The sequence below is a fragment of the Aquarana catesbeiana genome, linkage group LG01, assembly GCF_042186555.1.
Source record: "Aquarana catesbeiana isolate 2022-GZ linkage group LG01, ASM4218655v1, whole genome shotgun sequence".
NCBI lineage: Eukaryota > Metazoa > Chordata > Amphibia > Anura > Ranidae > Aquarana > Aquarana catesbeiana.
The window spans coordinates 899,268,826-899,290,103 of record NC_133324.1 but is presented as its reverse complement, the minus strand read 5'-3'; the positions used below and the strand labels follow the sequence as shown (position 1 = coordinate 899,290,103).

Below are 21,278 nucleotides of genomic sequence, written 5' to 3'. Positions count from 1 at the left end.
CCTGGGTGCTCCAGAACGCCTAGAGGTGCTCCCTGCATGTTGGGCCTCTGTATGTGGCCACTCTGTGTAAAAGTCTCACACGTGGTATCGCCGTACTCGGGAGTAATAGCAGAATGTGTTTTGGGGTGTAATTTGTGGTATGCATATGCTGTTTGTGAGAAATAACCTTCTAATATGAAAATTTCAAAAAAACTCACCATGCATCTTTTCAAATACCTTGGAATGTCTTCTTTCCAAAAAGGGGTCATTTGGGGGGTATTTGTGCTTTTCTGGCATGTTAGGGTCTCAAGAAATTAGATAGGCCGTCAGTACTTCAGGTGTGATCAATTTTCAGATATTGGCACCATAGCTTTTGGACTCTATAACTTTCACAAAGACCAAATAATATCCACCGATTTGGGTTATTTTTACCAAAGGTATGTAGCAGTATAAATTTTGGCCAAAATTTACAAAGAAAAGTTACTAATTTGCTAAATTTTATAACAGAAACAAAGAAAAATTCATTTTTTTACCAAATTTTCAGTCTTTTTTTCTTTTATAGCGCAAAAAATAAAAAACCCAACGGTGATTAAATACCACCAAAAGAAAGCTCTATTTGTGTGAAAAAAAGGACAAAAATTTCATATGGGTACAGTGTTGTATGACTGAGTAATTGTCATTCAAAATGTGAGAGCACCGAAAGCTGAAAATTGGTCTGGTTAGGAAGGGGGTTTAAGTGCCCAGTGGTCAAGTGGTTAAAGTGGATGTAAACCCGAATTTTTTTTTTTTTTTTATCATACTGTAGAGTATAAGATTTCCTATCATTTGAGCCCAGTCTTGCCACACAGAGTTAATCCATCTCTGAGCAATCCTCTTTTATTGTTCAGTGAGAAAAATCTTGACAAACTGATAAAAACTTTGTTAAATCCTCCCCCTTGCTGTGAGTGACAGCCTAAGACACAGGCATGATTTTTTAATTCCCTCCCCCACTCCTTTCTTCAGCAGCTCTGCAAGGATTGGCTGTTCCACACCTCACCATGATTTGGCATGCTGAAATCATGTGGTTACTTTCCTGTCTTTTCACTGGATGTTAGAGATCATAGCAGAAGTTCAGTGTAAGAAATACACAGGAGAAAATGCATATTGACAAGGGGAGTGTAGAGGTGGGCGGGGAGTCTACTGACATCACGACTCCACCCACCAAGCTCCAGACAGACACACCCACAGAATCTGCAGTTTTTCGGGTCTCATAACAAAGAGAGGGGAGACATTTGAAAGGTAAAGATACATGCAGGAGGCATGTATATCCTTATAGATAACCCCTATGACAGTAGGTTTAGAAAGGATGACATTGGGTTTACATCCACTTTAAGATGTTATTGGATACAATACATCAATACAGTATTTTATCTATAGAGTCTTTAATGTAAAGTTTTTGTTTCTTTGAGTTGATTCATTTTTTTCTATGTAGCACCCATATCCCTAGAAGTAGGGCTACACGTCAGTTTAGTTATGCTGGGTGGTAGTCTACCTCGCTAATTTGTAGAGTTATGCCGCGTACACATGGTCGGAACTTCCGACAAGAAATGTTCGATGTGAGCTTTTTGTCGGAAATCCCATCGGAATTGTAGGCTCCATCGGACATTTATTGTTGGAATTTCCGACAACAAAAATTTGAGAGCTTCCGACAACAAAATCCGTTGTTGTAAATTCCGATCGTGTGTACACAATACTGACGCACAAAATTCCACGCATGCGCAGAATCAAGCAGATGAGCCGCACTGGCTATTGAACTTAATTTTTCTCGGCTCATCGTATGTGTTGTACGTCACCCTGTTCTTGGCGATCAGAATTTCCAACAACATTTGTGCGACCGTGTGTATGCAAAACAAGTTTGAGCCAACATCCGTCGGAAATAAATCCAGGATTTTGTTGTCAGAATGTCCGATCGTCTTTACGCGGCATTTACAGTGGGGACGGAAAGTATTCAGACCCCCTTAAATTTTTCACTCTTTGTTATATTGCAGCCATTTGCAAAAATCATTGAAGTTCATTTTTTTTCCTCATTAATGTACACACAGCACCCCATATTGACAGAAAAACACAGAATTGTTGACATTTTTGCAGATTTATTAAAAAAGAAAAACGGAAATATCACATGGTCCTAAGTATTCAGACCCTTTGCTGTGACACTCATATATTTAACTCAGGTGCTGTCCATTTCTTCTGATCATCCTTGAGATGGTTCTACACCTTCATTTGAGTCCAGCTGTGTTTGATTATACTGATTGGACTTGATTAGGAAAGCCACACACCTGCTTATATAAGACCTTACAGCTCACAGTGCATGTCAGAGCAAATGAGAATCATGAGGTCAAAGGAACTGCCTAAAGAACTCAGAGACAGAATTGTGGCAAGGCACAGATCTGGCCAAAGTTACAAAAAAAATTCTGCTGCACTTAAGGTTCCTAAGAGCACAGTGGCCTGTAAATCTGCAAAAATGTCAACAATTCTGTGTTTTTCTGTCAATATGGGGTGCTGTGTGTACATTAATGAGGAAAAAAAATGAACTTAATTAATTTAGGAAATAACTGCAATATAACAAAGAGTGAAAAATTTAAGGGGGTCTGAATACTTTCCGTCCCCACTGTAGGTGTCAAATGACTTCTCTTCTAAGTTGTGGCTTCTCCCTTCTGTCAGTAGGTGGTGCTGTTGCTTTTGACATTAGAGTGATGGGCTACAGTATACTTAAGTTATGGATAAACATACTTTTCTCAGCCAATCATATTTCTTGCGATGCATGCTGGGAAAAGCTATTTAATGGAAGAAGTCAGGTGACGAGTCAGTTCTTCCCGCCCAGGGGTTTCGGCCTGGGTGGATGGTGTGTATGCAGTTCTTGGCTGCTAGGCCTGAGGCCTATCCATGTGACTGCCGCCTGCTAGGTCTAACCGAGTCCTATCTGGGTGTTCAAGTTTATGCAGAGAAAAGCTTTTATGCAAAGATCCGATTACGATTCTAGAGGGATGGATTTCTAAGGAAGCACCAGAGAGAGGACCCTTCATGAGCAGGAGGCTATGAAGTGGCTGGGACGACTTCAGAGAGAACTTATCCAAGGGAATCAGTGCATGAAGCAAAGAGTAAAGTTCAGTTACTAGAGGAGACGGCCTGTCCTACAAAGTACAGATGTGCTGGTTCAGCTTATAGACTCTTATTCCTGAAATACTGTCTATCTTACTTCACCTATTTTTGTCTAAGGAGTCTGCCAATCTGCCTGTTTCTGATCGTTTTAAGGGTGTCCTGTGCCCTAATCCCCTCTCTCCCACATTTTTCTTGTTCTGGAAAATAAACTTCTCTTTTGTTTAAGCATAAAAGTGACTGGCGCCCAATTTCTTTCTTGTTCATCACCATGCCCAAAAACCTGCACCCTGAGAATTCATGTCAGCCGTCCTTACCACCAGTAGTCACCATCAGGCTCCTGGAAAATCAGGGCAGACGCTACATCTATCTTTTGTAAACAATTTAGGAAAGCTTCATTATAATTTTCTTTCAAGATCAAATCATTATTATTTTGATCTGTTGTTGCAGGGCCCTTAAACGGCGCGAGAGGCCCTTAGGCCGGTGCCTACCCTGTCTATTTGACAATTTGGCACTGGTCACACATATCCTGATTGAGCCACAGACATGTTGCTGTGAAGAGTTTATGGTAGTGCAGTGTATGCATTTTCTTTGCCACCCCAACACCCCATTCACACTTGTGCGACAGGTCACTAAAGTCGCATGACAAGTCGTACCCCGAACCATTTTGCATTATTGCAACAGTGGGACCGACTTTGCAGAGGGACAACACGTCACATACAAGTCGCACCCGTCCAACGTTGCATCAAAGTCGCTCTCCGAAGTCTTTCGACTTTGGAGTCGTAAAAATGTGAATGGAGACTTAAAAGAGAGAAAAAAAACCCCAGGGATTTAGAAAACCTTATTAACTCAAAATGATTGTCGTCAATGCTTTACACATACCATGCATTGTAAGATACGTACCAATCTGTTTGAAGCAAAGGCAATAAGGTTTGTAGAATTTGATTGCATGCAGATGGTATGTTCTCCAGGAGTATGGGATGTAAATGTAAACTTCCCATCAGGCCCATACAATTTAGACAGCAATATCTATAAATATACCAACATAAATTATGCAAAGAGGGGGTTAATACAGTACATTTAAAGTGTACAGTATGTAAACCCTCACCATGTAAAACAACCCATTCTGTTTAAAATAAAAATGAAAGGCAAAACATTTGTGTATAAAAAGAATAAAAATAAATAAAAACTATATAAATACCCTTTTTCTCTCTCTTTTTTTTTATTTTTAATAAGTGATCGTATGTTCACTGTTCACAGCAGCATAATGTTCTTAGAGAGCAGGGAGAGGAGAAACAGCAGTATACTGAGCTTCCCAGTGAATGGCTCTGTTAGATAGGTTGCAGTATGTTGATTTCAGCAGAACCCTTGTAAAAAGATAATTCCAGTACTCTCTTCCTGTGCACAAGTAGGGGTTATGGAGATGAGCAGGGGAAGGAGGTATGTGTTCTTTGTAATCTATTAGAAATTACATAGGCAGGGCTGATACAGCATGCTTAGCAATTCAAAATAGTTTTTTTCAGGTCAGAAAGGAAGGCAGCAGCACTATAATTCCTACCTTATTACTTTTCCCAGTTCTAATGGGTAAATTACCTTTAGGTCATTTGAAACAAATACTTGCCTCTCTTATACTTAATTATGTTACATTCAGGAGCAATTTGGCAGTGGTCATGTACTGTAAAGAACAGTTAGCAACAGTGACGGCCTGTATACACGGGGCGCAGGGGCGCTGCCCCCTTAATCCATGTGCATGGCCCCTAATCTAAATGCAGGGTGCTGGATGCATGGATTCCAACAGGGTTTTCTTTTTGGTTGAAGCACATGATTAGAGCCTGAGGCTCTAATTTGCTTCAAAAAATGGTGGGCTCAGGGTGCAGAGCACTGCGCCCTGAGCCCACCCAGTTGTGTGCCAATAGTTAATTATTATTCGCTGTTGTCTTCCTGATTCTCCTCCCGGCCAACCAGGAAGCAGGTCTTGAGACCCGATTGGCGGGGGAGTCTTAGGACTCCCCCGCCAATCGGGTCTCAGGACACATTTTCTGTTCAGCCGGGAGGAGAAGCCCGGCTCTTCCTTCCCCCTGTCTCCTAAGTTAAGGTCAGCCTCCCACAGGGGTGGTGGCGGTGGATCCCCGCCGCATTCTTGTACATCCAACGCCGGGGGGTGGGGGTGCTTGCAGTGATGGCCACCTTCCCATCCGCCGTCCGTCTCCTGCAGGGGGAGGGGTGCTTGCAGCAATCCCTGCCTTTCCGTCTATCTCCCCCGGGTAAGGAGTTACATGGCGTTAGTTTGCCACCCCCCTCCCAAAATATTTAGCACCAGCCGCCACTGGTTAGCAATGTAACGTCTTTGGATCTTTACCTTACATTAAGTATTTCAGACCCGTAATGTGGAAGTCTTTAACAAGTCAGAAATAAAAGAATCAGTGAAAAAGCAAAGTGAAAACTACTGTATATGATAGCATTTACCTCACTATTTGGAGCCTTGACAGTCACAACCATTCCAAGGCCGGGAGCAGATGGAAGGAAGTCATGTTGGCCTAAGTCCCACTTTTGTATCTTATAACGACCTTATCAGGGAACAAAAACACAGTGTGGTTTAGATGTGAAGTAGTAGAGATAAAGCTTGAAAGGAAAAGTAGACAAAACCTTCAGCTTTGCAAAGCTGTAGAGTGCTTAGACCTGTGGAAAAGACAGGTTAGGACAGGTTAGGATAGGGTCTTATGACATTGACACATGTAATGACCTCAATGACAGTCACCCTCGTCCTCTAATGTAAGATTGGTAGTCAAAATTCATTTTTTTGTTTTTTTTTTAATAATTCAGTGTAAAATAGATGTACCTCTAAGAGATATCAGTCTTTTGCCTGACTCAGTATACAGTGCCTTGAGCTGTTCCACATTTTGTCACGTTACAACCAAAAATGTAAATGTATCTTACTGGGATTTTATGTGATAGACCAACACAAAGTGACACATAATTGTGAAGTGGAAGGAAAATGATAAATGGTTTTCAAATTTTTTTACAAATATCTGAAAAGTGTGGCGTGCATTTGTATTCAGCCCCCTTTACGCTGATACCCCTAAACTAAAATCTAGTGGAACCAATTGCCTTCAGAAGTCACCTAATTAGTAAAACGAGTCCACCTGTGTGTAATTTACTCTCAGTATAAATACAGCTGTTCCGTGAAGCCCTCAGAGGTTTGTTAGAGAACCTTAGTGAACAAGCAGCATCATGAAGGCCAAGGAACACACCAGACAGGTCAGGTATAAAGTTGTCGAGAAGATTAAAGCAGGGTTAGGTTATAACAAAATATCTCAAGCTTTTAACATCTCACGAAGCATTGTTAAATCCATCATCCGAAAATGTAAAGAGTATGGCACAACTGCAAACCTATCAAACCATGGCTGTCCACCTAAACTGATAGGCCAGGTAAGGAGAGCATTAATAAGAGAAGCAGCCAAGAGGCCCATGGTAACTCTGGAGGAGCTGCAGAGATCCACAGCTCAGGTGGGAGAATCTGTCCACAGGACAACTATTAGTCGTGCACTTCACAAAACGGGCCTTTATGGAAGAGTGGCAAGAAGAAAGCCATTGTTGAAAGAAAGCCATAAGAAGTCCCGTTTTCAGTTTGTGAGAAGTCATGTGGGGGACACAGCAAACTTGGAAGAAGATACTCAGGTTAGATGAGACCAAAATTCATCTCAGGTCAGATGAGACCAAACTTTTTGGCCTAAAAGCAAAACGCTATGTGTGGCGGAAAACTAACACTGCACATCACCCTGAACACACCATCCCCACCGTGAAACATGGTGGCGGCAGCATCATCTTGTTTTTCTGTATGTTTTTCTTTAGCAGGGACAGGGAAGCTGGTCAGAGTAGATGGGAAGATGGATGGAGACAAATACAGGGCAATCTGGCAAAACCTTTTATAGTCTGCAAAAGACTTGAGACTGGGGCGGAGGTTCACCTTCTAGCAGGACAACAACCCTAAACATACAGCCAGAGCTACAATGAAATGGTTTAGATCAAAGCTTATTCATGTGCTTTCATGTGCTTATAATGGCTAAGTCTAGACATAAACCCAATTGAGAATCTGTGGCAAGACTTGAAAATTGCTGTTTACAGATGCTCTCCATCCAATCTAACAGAGTTTGAACTATTTTACAAAGAAGAATGGGCAAAAATGTCACTCTCTAGATGTGCAAAGCTGGTAGAGACATAAAGACTTGCAGCTGTAATTGCAGTGAAAGGTGGTTCTACAAAGTATTGACTCAGAAGGGCTGAATACAAATGCACGCCACACTTTTCAGATATTTATTTGTAAAAAAAATGTAAAAACCATTTATCTTTTTCCTTCCACTTCACAATTACCAGTATGTGCCACTTTATAAAATCCCAATAAAATACATTAACATTTTTGATTGTAACATGACAAAGTGTGGAACATTTCAAGGGGTATGAATATTTTTCAAGGCACTGTAAACATAACCAAGGTGTGGGTGCAACCATTTTAAGTCAGTTTCTTTAAATGTGAAAACAGTGTTTCTTCATTTAAGAGGACAAACTTGTATCAAGATTCTAATTAGGTAAAAGGTGAAGGTTACTTTTAGCAACGTAAGGGTTAATGAGAAGATTAAGCTGACCATACACTAAGCAAATTTTGGCCAGTTTCTGATGAACCAGTCAAAATTCACTCTGTGGGTGGTCCTGGTGCTGGCACCCTCATGTCCAACATTGTTCAAGTGTGTTCGCCCAGTATGAGTGTTTATATTGAGGTTTTATGAAGGTGTTAAGGAGGGTTGTTGTGATATTCATTTTGGGATTACAAGGCGTGTAGGATGGCGGTCAGTAACCCATCGATCACGGGCAGATCATGGGAAGATCGTGTCCCTTCCTCGCCAACCCCGACTACTCCTCCCACATATGCAGAGTGGCACAGGAAAGGAACAACTTAGTATGCTGCACTGTTGACAAGCAGAATGAAGGGGAACCTGGACAGGAGGTGCAACGGAGGTGGAATTTACTGGAACCGATCACCTGTAGTCCCCCCTTCAGCAGCTGAAATAAAATTGTAAAAAATAATAAAAAATGAATGATAAAAATAAAAAAACTACTGACACTGTCCACTGCCCTATTGATACCAACCTCTGCCCTACTGACACTGTCTACTGCTCTACTGACAACATCCTCTGCCTTACTGACACTGTCCTCTGCCACACTGACTAGGTCAACTGCTCTACTGACATCATCTACTGCCCTACTGACACTGTCCTACTGACACTGCCCTACTGATAGGGCCGATCCTAGGCGGGTGCGCGGGGTGCAGTGCACCCGAGCACCAGAGAGGTGGGGGCGTTGAAGCGCCAGAGTGCTCCCCTCCCTCCTCCTCTCCTTGTCCAGAGGCAGCTCTCTCCGCCCGTCAACGCTGCTGCCGCTGTGTTTCCTGCTGAAGCCCGTCCCCCCTCCCTCCTCCTGTCAGAGAAGGGGAGCAGCTAGAGATCGGAGCCGCTGTCTCTGTGTGGACAGAGACCAGCCGCGCAGTGACGTCGCTGGGGGGGCGGTCCATGCCTGACACATGTTCTCCTCCTCCTCTCTGGGTCTAACTCCTGCCTGCTGTGATCTGTGATCGACCTGCGTGGCTGCACACTGTCCTCTCCAGCTGCCGCTGGGTGTTTTTATGTACCCTAATGGAGGGGGGCATTTGTCCTGGTGGGGGGGTCTGTACTAATGAAGGAGGGTTTGTCCTGGTAAAGGGGGTCTGTACTAATGGAGGGGGGTTTGTCCTGGTGGGGGGGGTCTGTAATAATGGAGGGGGGTTTGTCCTGGTGGGGGGGGTCTGTACTAATGGAGGGGGGTTGTCCTGGTGAGGGGGTCTGTACTAATGGAGGGGGGTTTGTCCTGGTGGGGGGTCTGTAATAATAGAGGGGGGTTTGTCATGGTTGGGGGGTCTGTAATAATGGAGGGGAGTTTGTCCTGGTGGGGGGTCTGTAATAATGGAGGGGGGTTTGTCCTGGTGGGGGGTTCTGTAATAATGGAGGGGGATTTGTCCTGGTGGGGGGACTGTACTAATGGAGGGGGGTTTGTCCTGGTGGGGGGCTCTGTACTAATGGAGGGGGTTTGTCCTGGTGGGGGGGTGTACTAATGGAGGGGGGTTTGTCCTGGTGGGGGGTCTGTACTAATAGAGGGGGTCTGTTCTGGTGGGGGGGTCTGTACTAATGGAGGGGGTTTGTCCTGGTCGGCGGGTCTGTACTAATGGAGGGGGGTTTGTCTTGGTGGGGGGGTCTGTATTAATGGAGGGAGGTTTGTCCTGGGGGGGTCTGTACTAATGGAGGGGATGGTTTGTCCTGGTGGGGGCGTCTGTACTAATGGAGGGGGTTTACCCTGGCGGTGTCTGTACTAATGGAGGGGGTGTTTTGTCCTGGGGGGTCTATACTGATGGAGGGGGGTCTGTACTGAGGAAGGTCTGTACTGAGGGAGAGGTTTATACTTAGCGGGGGGTCTGCACTGACGGAGGGGGGTCTATACTTAGTGAAGGGGGGTCTGTACTGAGGGGCGGCTATAGTTTGTGGAAGGGGGGGTGACAACATGTTATACCACACCTGGTGACACCAACCCTAGTGATGCCACTGCAGCTGCGGGCTCTTCTTTCCCCCCTCCCCCCCTCCCTCTCCCTCTCCTCCTCGCACACGCTGCTGTACTAGACAGCCACCCACTATGTTTCTTCCCCCGCCTTCATATCAGCCAAGGAAGAAATAGAATAGAAAAGGGAGCAGAGAAGAGGATTGTGGGACATGTAGTCCCAAGGACTGGCAGCCCCACTGTAACATAGAAACTGTAGCCCACACAGCATGCTCAGCTGAATGGGAGAGAGAGAGAGCCAGGAGCCCGGGAAAGCTTTCAGGGAAGTACACCCAGGACTCCAGAGTGAGAGGACAGTGCTGAGAAAACACCATCAGAGAGAGAACCCCGCTGCCCTGCGCCACCAGAGGGAAAGCCACATGGCCTAGCACCATCCCTGGCAGAGAAAGGAATGGAGTCATTGTCAGAATACAGATCTGGGTGCTACCCAGCGGAGTCGCCACGGGTAATTCAGAGTGAGCTGACTCCTGATCAGAGGAACCGTTGCTGTATCGCTGGGTCAGGTAAGAGGGCCGATCGGCCATTATCTACTAACGTCCATAGGAACTGCAGTCTCTGACCATTTCCTGTACTATGTCTGCAGTCTCTGACCCTCTCTTGTATCATGTCTGCAGTCTCTGACCATCTCTTGTATCAAGTCTGCAGTCTTTGACCATCTCCTGTAGCAGGTCTGCAGCCTCTGACCGTCTCCTGTATCATGTCTACAGTCTCTGACCATCTATTGTATCATGTCTGCAGTCTCTGACCATCTCCTGTACTATGTCTGCAGTCTCTGACCATCTCCTGTACTAGGATTGCAGTCTCTGACCGTCTTCTGTACCATGATTGCAGTCTCTGACCATCTCTTGTATCATGTCTGCAGTCTCTGACCATCTCTTGTATCATGTCTGCAGTCTCTGACCATCTCTTGTATCATGTCTACAGTCTCTGACCATCTCTTGTATTTTGTCTGCAGTCGCTGACCACCTCTTGTGTCATGTCTACAGTTTCTGACCATCTCTTGTATTATGTCTACAGTCTCTGACCATCTCTTGTATCATGTCGGCAGTCTCTGACCATCTCTTGTATCATGTCTGCAGTTTCTGACCATCTCCTGTATCATGTCTACAGTCTCTGACCGTCTCTTGTATCACGTCTGCAGTCTCTGACCGTCTCTTGTATCATGTCTGCAGTCTCTGATCATCTTTTGTATCATGTATGCAGTCTCTGACCATCTCTCGTATCATGTCTACAGACTCTGACCATCTCTTGTATCATATCTGCAGTCTCTTATCATCTCCTGTATCATGTCTGCAGTCTCTGATTATCTCCTGTACTATGTTTGCAGTCTCTGATCATCTCCTGTACCATGTTTGTAGTCTCTGATCATCTCCTGTACTATGTCTGCAGTCTTTGACCATCTCCTGTACTATGTCTGCAGTCTCTGACCATCTCCAGTACCATGTTTGCAGTCTCTGACCATCTCCTGTACTATGTCTGCAGTCTCTGACCATCTCCTGTACTATGTCTGCAGTCTCTGACCATCTCCAGTACTATGTCTGCAGTCTCTGATCATCTCCTGTACTATGTCTGGGGGCTCTTTCTAATAGATTCTCTAACAGAAGCCCTCTCTGTGTGCATCAGAGAGACTCCCCTCCAGGTCTCTAGTGTACGCTCTTCCTGTATTTTCTTTATTGCTAAAAGATCATGGGAGGATCCCAGGGTAATGAAGACTTCTTAGGGGAGCATCTCTGTGTTTGAGTCGTTGCCATAGAAACATTTGTAAAGGGGAGTGGTTGGTAAGATGACCACGCCCATATAGGTGCGCCAGAAATATTTCTGCACCCAGGCGCCGGTGACCCTAGGATTGGCCCTGCCTACTGACACTGTCCACTGCTCTGCTGGCTGACATCATCCACTGTTCTACTGACACCAACACCTGCCCTACTGACACCATTCACTGCTCTACTGACACTGTCCACCGCCCCACTGACACTGTCCACTGCTCTACCCCAGTGATCTTTGATCTCTTTCATGTTGTTCAGGTGTAAGAATAATACCGTGTACAGACGATTGGACATTCCGACAACAAAATCCTGGATTTATTTCCGACGGATGTTGGCTCAAACTTGTCTTGCATACACACGGTCGCACAAATGTTGTCGGAAATTCCAATCACCAAGAACGCGGTGACATACAACACATACGACGAGCCGAGAAAAATGAAGCTCAATAGCCAGTGCGGCTCTTCTGCTTAATTCCAAGCATGCATGGAATTTTGTGCGTCGGAATTGTGTACACACGCTCAGAATTTCCAACAACGGATTTTGTTGTCAGAAAATTTGTCGGAAATTCCGACAACAAATGTCTGATGGAGCCTACACATGGTCGGAATTTCCGACAACAAGCTCACATCGAACATATGTTGTCGGAAATTTCGACCGTGTGTACGCTGCATTAGTGTTGAGGTTGCAAGGAGGGTCCATAAGCAGAATGAGAAGAGTCCCTGATAATATTGAGGGGCATCTTCCTACACCTTCTGTTGTAAATATTCCTGATGGTGGGCATATTGCTGCCAATAATCCTCTGTGCAGTCCTTACCACCTGCTGCAGTGTCTGTTTATTCACAGCAGAGCAATTACCATACCAAACAGTAATGCAAAAAGTTGGAATGTTCTCAACCTCAAAACTAGAAAAGGACATGTAGCACCAATGCCAAAAAAATGTCAATCCTCTCAATAAGTTCACAGGCCTTCTTCACTATGCTGGCTGTATTGATTTCCAGGGGGGAATTGTGTTGGGAGGGGAAAGTTGGAGGGAGGCTGAGGATAAGAATTGTTCTAGGAGGGGAAATTAGGAGGGGTGCTAGGAATGGTAATCTGGGGTGATATGTGTTGGAAGGGGGAATGGGGGAAGAGGATTTGTGCTTGGAGGAGGGTTTGGGGGGTTTGTGCTAGAAAAGGTGATATGGTAAGAGGGGGAGGGAATTTTTTTTTTTTGGAGAGGGGGGGGGGGGGGCAAGGAGGGGTGTATTTGTGCTAGTATGGATGATTGGGGATGATTTGTGCTAGGAGTTGAAATTTGGGGGTGAGGATTTGTCCTAGGAGGTGGAATGGGGGGAGAGGATTTGTGCTTGGAGGGGAAATTTGAGGGGTAGAGGATTTGCTTTAGGAGGGGTGATTTTTTTTTTGGGGGGGGGATTTGAGCTAGGAGGATTTGGTGAGAGAGAGGATTTGAGCTTGGAGGGGGATTCAAGGATTTGTACTGGCAGTGGGGATTTCAGCAAGGGGGGTGGGGGGATGGGGCAGGTTTGTACTGGGAGGAGGGGGGATTAATGCTTAGAGGGTAAGCATGCTGATTGTTTTTTTTGTTTTTTTTTGGTGGGGGGGGTTTTTGCTGACTCATAATGCTCATACATCTTGGGGTGGGGGGTGGGGGACAACGTTTGGTATGTTTGCCCTGGGCTCTAGAGCAATGGTAGGTCATCTGTGTGCAGAGTAAAGAGACTCTAGAGGCATCCCTGGGGGAACTGCTATTGAGGATGAAGGAGGAGGATGAAATATTGTGGATTTTAACAGACTGGGGCCCTTTTTTAAATCACTATATAGACTACATCTTGCATTTTTGCAGTCAAGCAAATATATTAAATTAGTTTTTAAAATCAAGTAAGTTTGTAAATAAAATTGATATGCTTTCATTTTAAAATTTACTTAGTATTAATATGCCAAGGAACAATATCTTACATTTGCCAAGGGTTCATGAACCGAAATACAGATGACATCATCAGCATATTGTATAACGTTTTCTGTCTGATATATGAAATTGTTCAGTGTGTACAGTATTCGGCAGCCTTGGAATCATGCAGAACATTGAGCCAGAGAACACTATGGAGTCATATTGTTCCTTTATCAAATAAAAGTGTTTTGTTGAGTACTGAAATGCGTCCTGACACTGATCTCTCTTTAAATGTGAGAGATGTACCGTATACAGATTTTACTTCAATAATATTTCCATATCTACAGATGTAATGTGAGGCTACATCGTCTCTCCATAACAATTATCTATAAGTCTTGTCTCATTCTTTTCATAAAAATGAATGTTGAAACCCAGGTGACTCAATATGACATGAACTCCAGTTTGCGCTGATTTTCTTTTTCAAGATTTATTGTATCAGCCCCATTAAAGTCAATCTCTGCCCAAAGGATTTTTTGTAAACCACATCTAGAATTTTTTCCTAGATGCCAAGGTTCTCGTTTTATTCCCATGAGATTATGACAGGGGTTGCAAAGGTCTTCACCCTTCTGGACTAGGGAGTTGTGATCCAAGACTGTAGCCTTTGTCATCTCCTTCCAGGCATAGGGCGATCTATTGGGTCATGTATCAGGCACTGCACTGATTAGCATGTAATGGGGTGGCCTATCAGCAGTGACAAATGTTGTCATCCTTTTGAAGAAAGTCTGGAGGATTGGAAGGCTACCAGGCAATGGTGGCTGGTGCTCAAATTTTCCTTGGGGTGGTGGCCTGATGCCCCCCCAGCCATCCATCCGACCACCACCAAATCCCCCTCTTGTCGCTCAATCGATCACCGCTACACCCCCCCCCCATCAATTACCACTTTGCACGCTCGCCCGTTGCCTGCCAGCCCCACACTTACCTTCATCTGCTTCTCTCTTCCTGCGTCTCTCTCCCTGAGTCCCGGCGGTCTCCTCCCGGCCAATCAGGAGTCCTGGAATCTGGCCAATGGGGTCTTAGGACTCCCGGCCAATCGGGTCTCAGGATCAGCTTCCTGATTGGCCAGGAGGAGAAACAGGAAGACATTAGCGAATATTAATTTGCTAATGCCACACAACTGGGTGGGCTCTGGACGCAGTGCTCTGCACCCAGAGCCCACCCTTTTTTGAAGCCAATTAGAGCCTCAGGCTCTAATCATTTGCTTCTAAAAAAAAAAAAAAACTGTTGAAATCCATGCGTCCGGCACCCTGCATGTAGACTAGGGGCTGGGCGCATAGATTGGGGGGGCAACAAAAGCAACAGGGGGTTTAAAAGTGGTGGCTGGTAGTATATTTTGGGGGGGGGCGGCAAACAATGCACCCACAGACCCTCCCCCAGGTTGGTCGGTTACCAGCCCCACACTTGCCTCATCTATGGTGTGGGCAACGCTTCCCTCTGGGCGACGGGTGGTGGCTTCCCCTGCGTCTCCTCCTTGGCATGACGTGCGTGTCTTCCCTCCTCCTCCTAGGCCAATAGGATCGCTTCTCCTTTTAGACAATTAGGAAACGGGTCTCACAACCCGCTTCCTGATTGGCTGGTAGGAGAATCAGTGTGACAATAGTCTCTAGCTCTAATCACATACTTAAAAAAAAAAAAAAAGACCCATTGGAATTCATGCGTCCGGCACCCTGCATGTAGATTAGGGGGCGGCGCCCCTGCCCCCTGCATTACGGCCTGCCACTGGTGTTTAATCCCTGCTGTGGCATGTGTACACCTTTGGTTGCTGTCTCAGCAACTAAAGGGAGTAGGGATTAGGGACGGTAAATCCATGGGTTTTACCACTACCCAACTTTATATGTGAATGAGCCCTAAGGGTGCCAATGCCGAGTGCAGCTAAGGGCTCATTCGCAAGTGCAGCAGGCACCATTGCTCCTTTTGAAAAGTGTTTCAAGTGTGTTTGACAGATGGTGAGGAAGCGATATGCTGCCTCCTCACCACCTGATTTAAACCTATGATTGCTATGCAATGCACATGATTGGAACACGGTAGTACAGCAATTAGAGGTTTAAATCAGGTGTGAGGAGGCAACACTGTGCCCGGCGATCTTTCACTTCTCCCTTGTTGCTCAGGTAGATCTCCTCCTATGTAAGGCTGCCTACCCCTGGTATGGTTATACTTTAACTTATACTTTAACTTTCAAAAAATAAGACAACAGACAAAAGGTTTCCCACACATTTTTTTTTTTTGATTATTCTAGAATTATGTGATATATGATAAGTCTGCTTTTTTGTCATTCACAATTTAAAAAAGGAATACTTTGTACATGCAATGAGTTTATAAAGCCCAAACTTTTTTTCCAGTTTTCAAAAGAGTTGGAAAGTGTTAAAACCCCTATAATAGTTTTACCCATGTCAGTATAGCCAAATGCCGCGTACACACGAGCGGATTTTCTGTCTGAAAAAACTTGGATGGTTTTTCCGACGGAATTCCGCTTAAGCTTGCCTTGCATACACACGGTCACACAAAAGTTCTCTGAACTTTCGACCGTCAAGAATGCGGTGACGTACAACACTACGACGAGCTGAGAAAATGAAGTTCAATGCTTCCGAGCATGCGTGGAATTGTCTCCGAGCATGCGTAGGAATTTTGCGCGACGGAATTTGTACAGACGAATGCATTTTCGGAACTTTTTCCAACCGAAAAATTGAGAACCTGCTCTCAATCTTTTGCTGGTGGGAATTCCGCCAGCAAAAGTCCAATGGAGCATACACACGGTCGCATTTTCCAACCAAAAGCTCTCATCGGTCTTTTGCTGGCCGAATTTCCGATCGTGTGTATGCGGCATTAGGAAAGATTCACCTTCTCGGGTATTAATGAATAGTAAATCATGACCATTGCCGCTAGAATAGGAGGTGATGTAAAATCCAGAATTTTACCATTTTCATCAGAGCAGGAGGTTGAGGAAAATTTTCCAATTGGAACACTTGTACCACTGGCAACTGTGCTGTTCACACCTATGCGGTTTTTTGTGTTTTTTGCAGTTTGCAGAAATGCACTACATTCCATTTAACATGGTTTCCTATGGTACATGTTCACATCTATGCTTTTTGCAGCTGGTGAATTTTTGGAAAGGGTCTGGAACTTTTTTCCTGCGTTTTGCGTGTAATGGACTTTAATGGAGTCGCACCAGAAACGCAAGTGTTGTGTTTGTGATGTGATTTTTTGATGCGTTTTGAGTTTTTTAATTGCCCTTTAAAAACACTGTATATTGCTGGTTGCTAAGGAGCGGGCCAGGAAGCAGGCCGCTGCGTCCTTAACAACCACTGAAGAAAAAAACGGTCTTCCTCTGATGCTGGCTGCCTCCATTGTGTCGGCCTGCCATTTCTTATATAGCCATGGGCATGGCCATCCAGTGACATCACCCAGAGAACCCGCCCCTTGTGACGACATGTGACGTCACAAGGGGCGGGTTCTCCAGGTGATGTCATGCCTGCAGGGCCTGGTATGGACCTAGGGGGACCCCACACAATTTTCACAATTTTTTTTTTTTTTACATTCAGCTGTCAGCGGGGAGACTCCGCTGACAGCTGATGACTCATCGGTTGTTAAGGATGCGGCAGCCGGCTTCCCGGCCCGCTCCTTAGCAACCAGCTATATACAGTGTGTTTACAGTTTATTTAAAAAAACAAAAATGTAAAACACAAAATGCATGAAAATTACATGCAAAAGCGCATCAAAAAACAAGGGTTTAAAAGCGCACCGCAAAACGTGCCTGAAAAACTCATCAAGCGCAGCCCGTATAGATGTGAACCTAGACTAAGTAGAGATTTCCCCTAACATTGGAGAAATTTCCTTTCATCTCCTGAGTGGTGAACAGAGTCACCATAGGGCCCCTGTGTGAATAACATTTTCTATACCAACTACTGTCCAAGGAAAATATTGTATCAGTGAACATCTGGTGAGCAGGTCCAGGTGTAGGTGACAGTGGCAGGGGTCCTGGCAAACATCTGTCCTTCCTTTAGTATAAATGTCCCCCTAAGTCTTGGAGGACCCCCTTGTGCAGCTGCTCAAAGAGTATGTCCACCCTGTGCTTCCAGTTGTTTCTCCAGGACAGAATAAACAGAAAGAGAAGAGATATAACCCAAAAAGGACAGCAAAAGAAAACAAAACTTAAAAGAAGTTTAATTAATTCCCAACACTATTCAAAAATAAAAATAATAGTTGTGCCTTTAGATATACTTTATGAATGGAGACAATAGTATATTCTTACCTGTAACCAGCATTTCAGCAGGGAGATCTTCTATGACACATTTCTCCTCTCTTTCTGCAGAATGATAGTACATAGCGTTTGCCAATGTCCAGACACTGAAGATGATCACTAAACATGGTACATGTGCTGACATGTCTGTAGTCACAGCAAAGAGAACACGCTAGGAGCACAGATGGAAGTCAGCGTTCACAAGAAGCGAGCAGCGCAACACTGACTCTCATGGGAAAGGCCATCTGCTTATTATCTGCATGTTAATGATTAACATTCAGAAATACAAACTTTAACACATCTAGTGTTACTAGAAATATTCTGAAGAACATAAAAAAAGACCAGTTGAAGCCCAACTCCAACCGAAACTGAAAGGAGAAGGGCTAGACCTGGGGTATCCATACCAGGGGGAATAGGAACCAAATGAAGAGGGCAAGGGATTGTATCTCTGAATAATTAAAAAAATTATGTTAGAATAGAATAGAATGATTAGTATACACTCACTGGCCACTTTATTAGGTACACCTTGCTAGTACCAAGTTGGACCCCCTTTTGCCTTCAGAACTGCCCTAATTCTTTTATTTGAAAACTGACAATTTTTATTAAGTTTCCATTTTTTCCAACATAAAGAAACAAACAGAAAAAAGAAAGGTCTTGCTATATGATAAGTGGTATACATCAAGCGAGCTATTCATACACATTGTTACCCGTATGAAGACATGGTTGAAGCATATATAACAGGTGAGGAACAAAATAAAAAAAAAGAAAAAGGAAAACAATGCATATCCGCGGATAAACAATGAGGTATGAGTCAATGACTCTAAGCTACCACTTATTTCAAACTTGCTCAGATGTACATCTGTGGCAAAAGGGAGTTGGGAAAAAAGAGTAGAGAGGTTATGTAGAGCCAAGAGGACTAAGAAGGGTGGAGATAAGGAGAGAAGAGGGGGTTAGAGGTAGATAAGAGAGAAGAGAACACCCATCCGGCCCAGAGCCTCCGTGCCGTCTGGGGGAATCAACCTTAAATTCAGCTGGGTTTGGGAGCTTCCAGCATATACCACAGTTCCCATACTCGGTTGTGTTTGTCAAGGGTATTGTTTAGGGAGGCTGTCAAATATTCCATCCGTTTGATGTCCCTAATCCTGGTGTGCAATTCAAACAGAGAGGGGGGTTCCCTCTTTTTCCATTTCAGGGCTATCAAGCATCCCCCGGCCGTTAGCACTTGAGCCAGGAGTTTTTTGGAGGTTTTAGAGAAGGAAGGAGAGGGGAGGCCTAAAAGGTACAGTTTAGGGTCAAGTGGCATCCATGCGTCAAAGATAGATTGGAGAAGAGATTGTACCATTTGCCAGTAAGGAGTGATCAGTGGGCAGGTCCAGTAGATATGATTCAGCGTCCCCACCTCTCTGCGACAGCGCCAGCATCGGCGATCGGCAGAGGGGTATATAGAATGGGGAAGGTCAGGGGTTTGGTACCAGTGAAGTAAGATCTTGTATTGATTCTCTTTGTATAAAGTACATATAGAGCTCTTAGAGGCCTGTGACCAAATGAGCTGCCATGTCTTCAAGAGTATGACCTCACCCAGGGCCTGCTCCCATTTGCTCATGTAGGTATGCTGAGGTCCTTTTGGTGACATATCTTTCACCAGGAGTTGGTAGGTGCGCGATATCATACCTTTGGGGGACGAGCCCTCTAAGCATATTCTCTCAAACTCGGTCATGGGGGAGAATTGTAGATTCGATGTAAAAGACTGTGCAAAGTGGCGGATTTGTAGGTAACTAAAGAGAGCCTGCCTGGGCAGATCAAAGGCATCTTTCAGATCCTGGAATGATAGAACTGCCTTAATTCTTGATGGCATAGATTCAACAGGGTATTGGAATCATTCCTCAGAGATTTCCATATTGACATGATAGCATCACGCAATTGCTCCAGATTTGTCGGCTGCACATCCATGATGTGAATCTCCTGTTCCACCACATCCGAAAGGTGCTCTATTGGATTGAGATCTGGTGACTGTGGAAGCGATTGGAGTATGGTGAACCCATTTGAGCTTTGTGACATGGTGCATTATCCTGCTGGAAGGAGCCATCAGAAGATACACTATATGGGATGGACATAGTCAGCAACAATACTCAGGTAGGCCGTGGTATTTAAACAATGCTCAGTTGGTACTAAGGGGTCCAAAGTGTGACAAGAAAATATCCCCCACACCATTACACCACCAGCCTGAAACGCTGATACAAGGCAGGACAGATCCATGCTTTCATGTTGTTTACGCCAAATTCTGACCCGACCATCTGAATGTTACAGCTGAAATCAGACCAGGCCACATTTTTCCAATCTTCTATTGTCCAATTTTGGTGATCTTGTGTGAATTGTAGCCTCAGTTTCCTGTTCTTAGCTGACAGGAGTGGCACCCATAAAAACAGCAGCATAAAGCTCACTGGATGTAGCTAGATTCTGTATTTATAATTTACTGTTTGCACATTTTAAAAAAATCTAATTATGATCAAATCTTTATGATTTTCTTTCAGCTCTTTTGTTCCTAACTACCAATATGTGAAATGTAATCAAGCTATTGACATCTTCTTAAGTCACACTGGTACATAATACAACTGTTGCAGATGATGATTTCAACATTCTGGTCAAGGTGTTATGGGGACATGCTGGGCAATCCACTGGGAGAACTATAATTGTAAAAAGATTAAAAACACATGTACAAGATCCTTTGGGTCCCTCAGATTTTTATTTCAGATCTGTGTCTCCAATGGGAAGATTTTCTTTCACTTTCTATCTGGACTACGGGACAATTGGGCTGTTCCTAGGGGACATACTGACAAGAGCAAAGAGTAGAGTGAATGACATTTTGATTTTAGAAAAGGTACAACTGGTACTAAGCAAATCCTCAATGTGTTTGGGACATGATGCCACAGTTCACATAAAGGTGTACAAAGTTGTGGTTGTTGAGGTTGTAATACCTAGACCCCATCTGGACCTTTACATCTCATCAGCAAGGGAAAGCCAGCTTATCTATTCCTCAGTATGAACTCCCTCTATTAGTTCACCAAGTGTATCATTTCATCCAGTGAAGTGAACCCATGCACCACAATGAGCATTTAGTTGCCACGGATCACCCCCTATATGCTGAAAATCAAAGTTTAAGCAAACGAGGATGTATTAGCTAGGATCTATTTTGTGCAAAAGTAGATTTGAATATTTTAGTTATTTAGGCTTTTGAGTATAATATCTTGTTTGGAAAAGCCAACTTTACTAGGGATGAAATCTCTTGTAAACATTTTAATGAGAAGCCGACTGTACAAGGAGTTAGAAGTGTTGTAACCCTTATAATGAGAAGCCCACTGTACCAGGGATTAGAAGTGTCGTAAGGCTTTTTTTCTCAAACAATAGGTGCTGGAACTCAACCACGACCCCCCAAAACCCCTCCCCACACGCACACCCTCCAAATTACATTAAATAGTGGGTGTAGTCACATTTCACAAACAGTAGAAGGATCTTTAAATATCAGGATTACATTTCATACAGAGTGCAGAGTTCAGGGGGGTTACACACAGAGTGCAGA

General features: G+C 44.3%; 1 protein-coding gene across 1 annotated transcript in view; it reads right to left on the bottom strand.

The window, feature by feature from the left end:
• The window catches only part of LOC141118952 (transmembrane emp24 domain-containing protein 11-like), a 34,619-nt gene extending 16,650 nt beyond the window's left edge, over window positions 1–17,969 (bottom strand). Inside the window, exons 1-3 of the mRNA XM_073610955.1 lie at window positions 17,714–17,969; window positions 5,581–5,681; window positions 4,018–4,143 (exon numbers count right to left, since the gene is read on the bottom strand). Of these exons, the coding sequence (XP_073467056.1) occupies window positions 4,018–4,143; window positions 5,581–5,681; window positions 17,714–17,846 (360 nt within the window). The 5' untranslated portion in view covers window positions 17,847–17,969. The remainder of the gene's footprint in view (window positions 1–4,017; window positions 4,144–5,580; window positions 5,682–17,713) is intronic.
• Window positions 17,970–21,278: the final 3,309 nt, after the last annotated feature.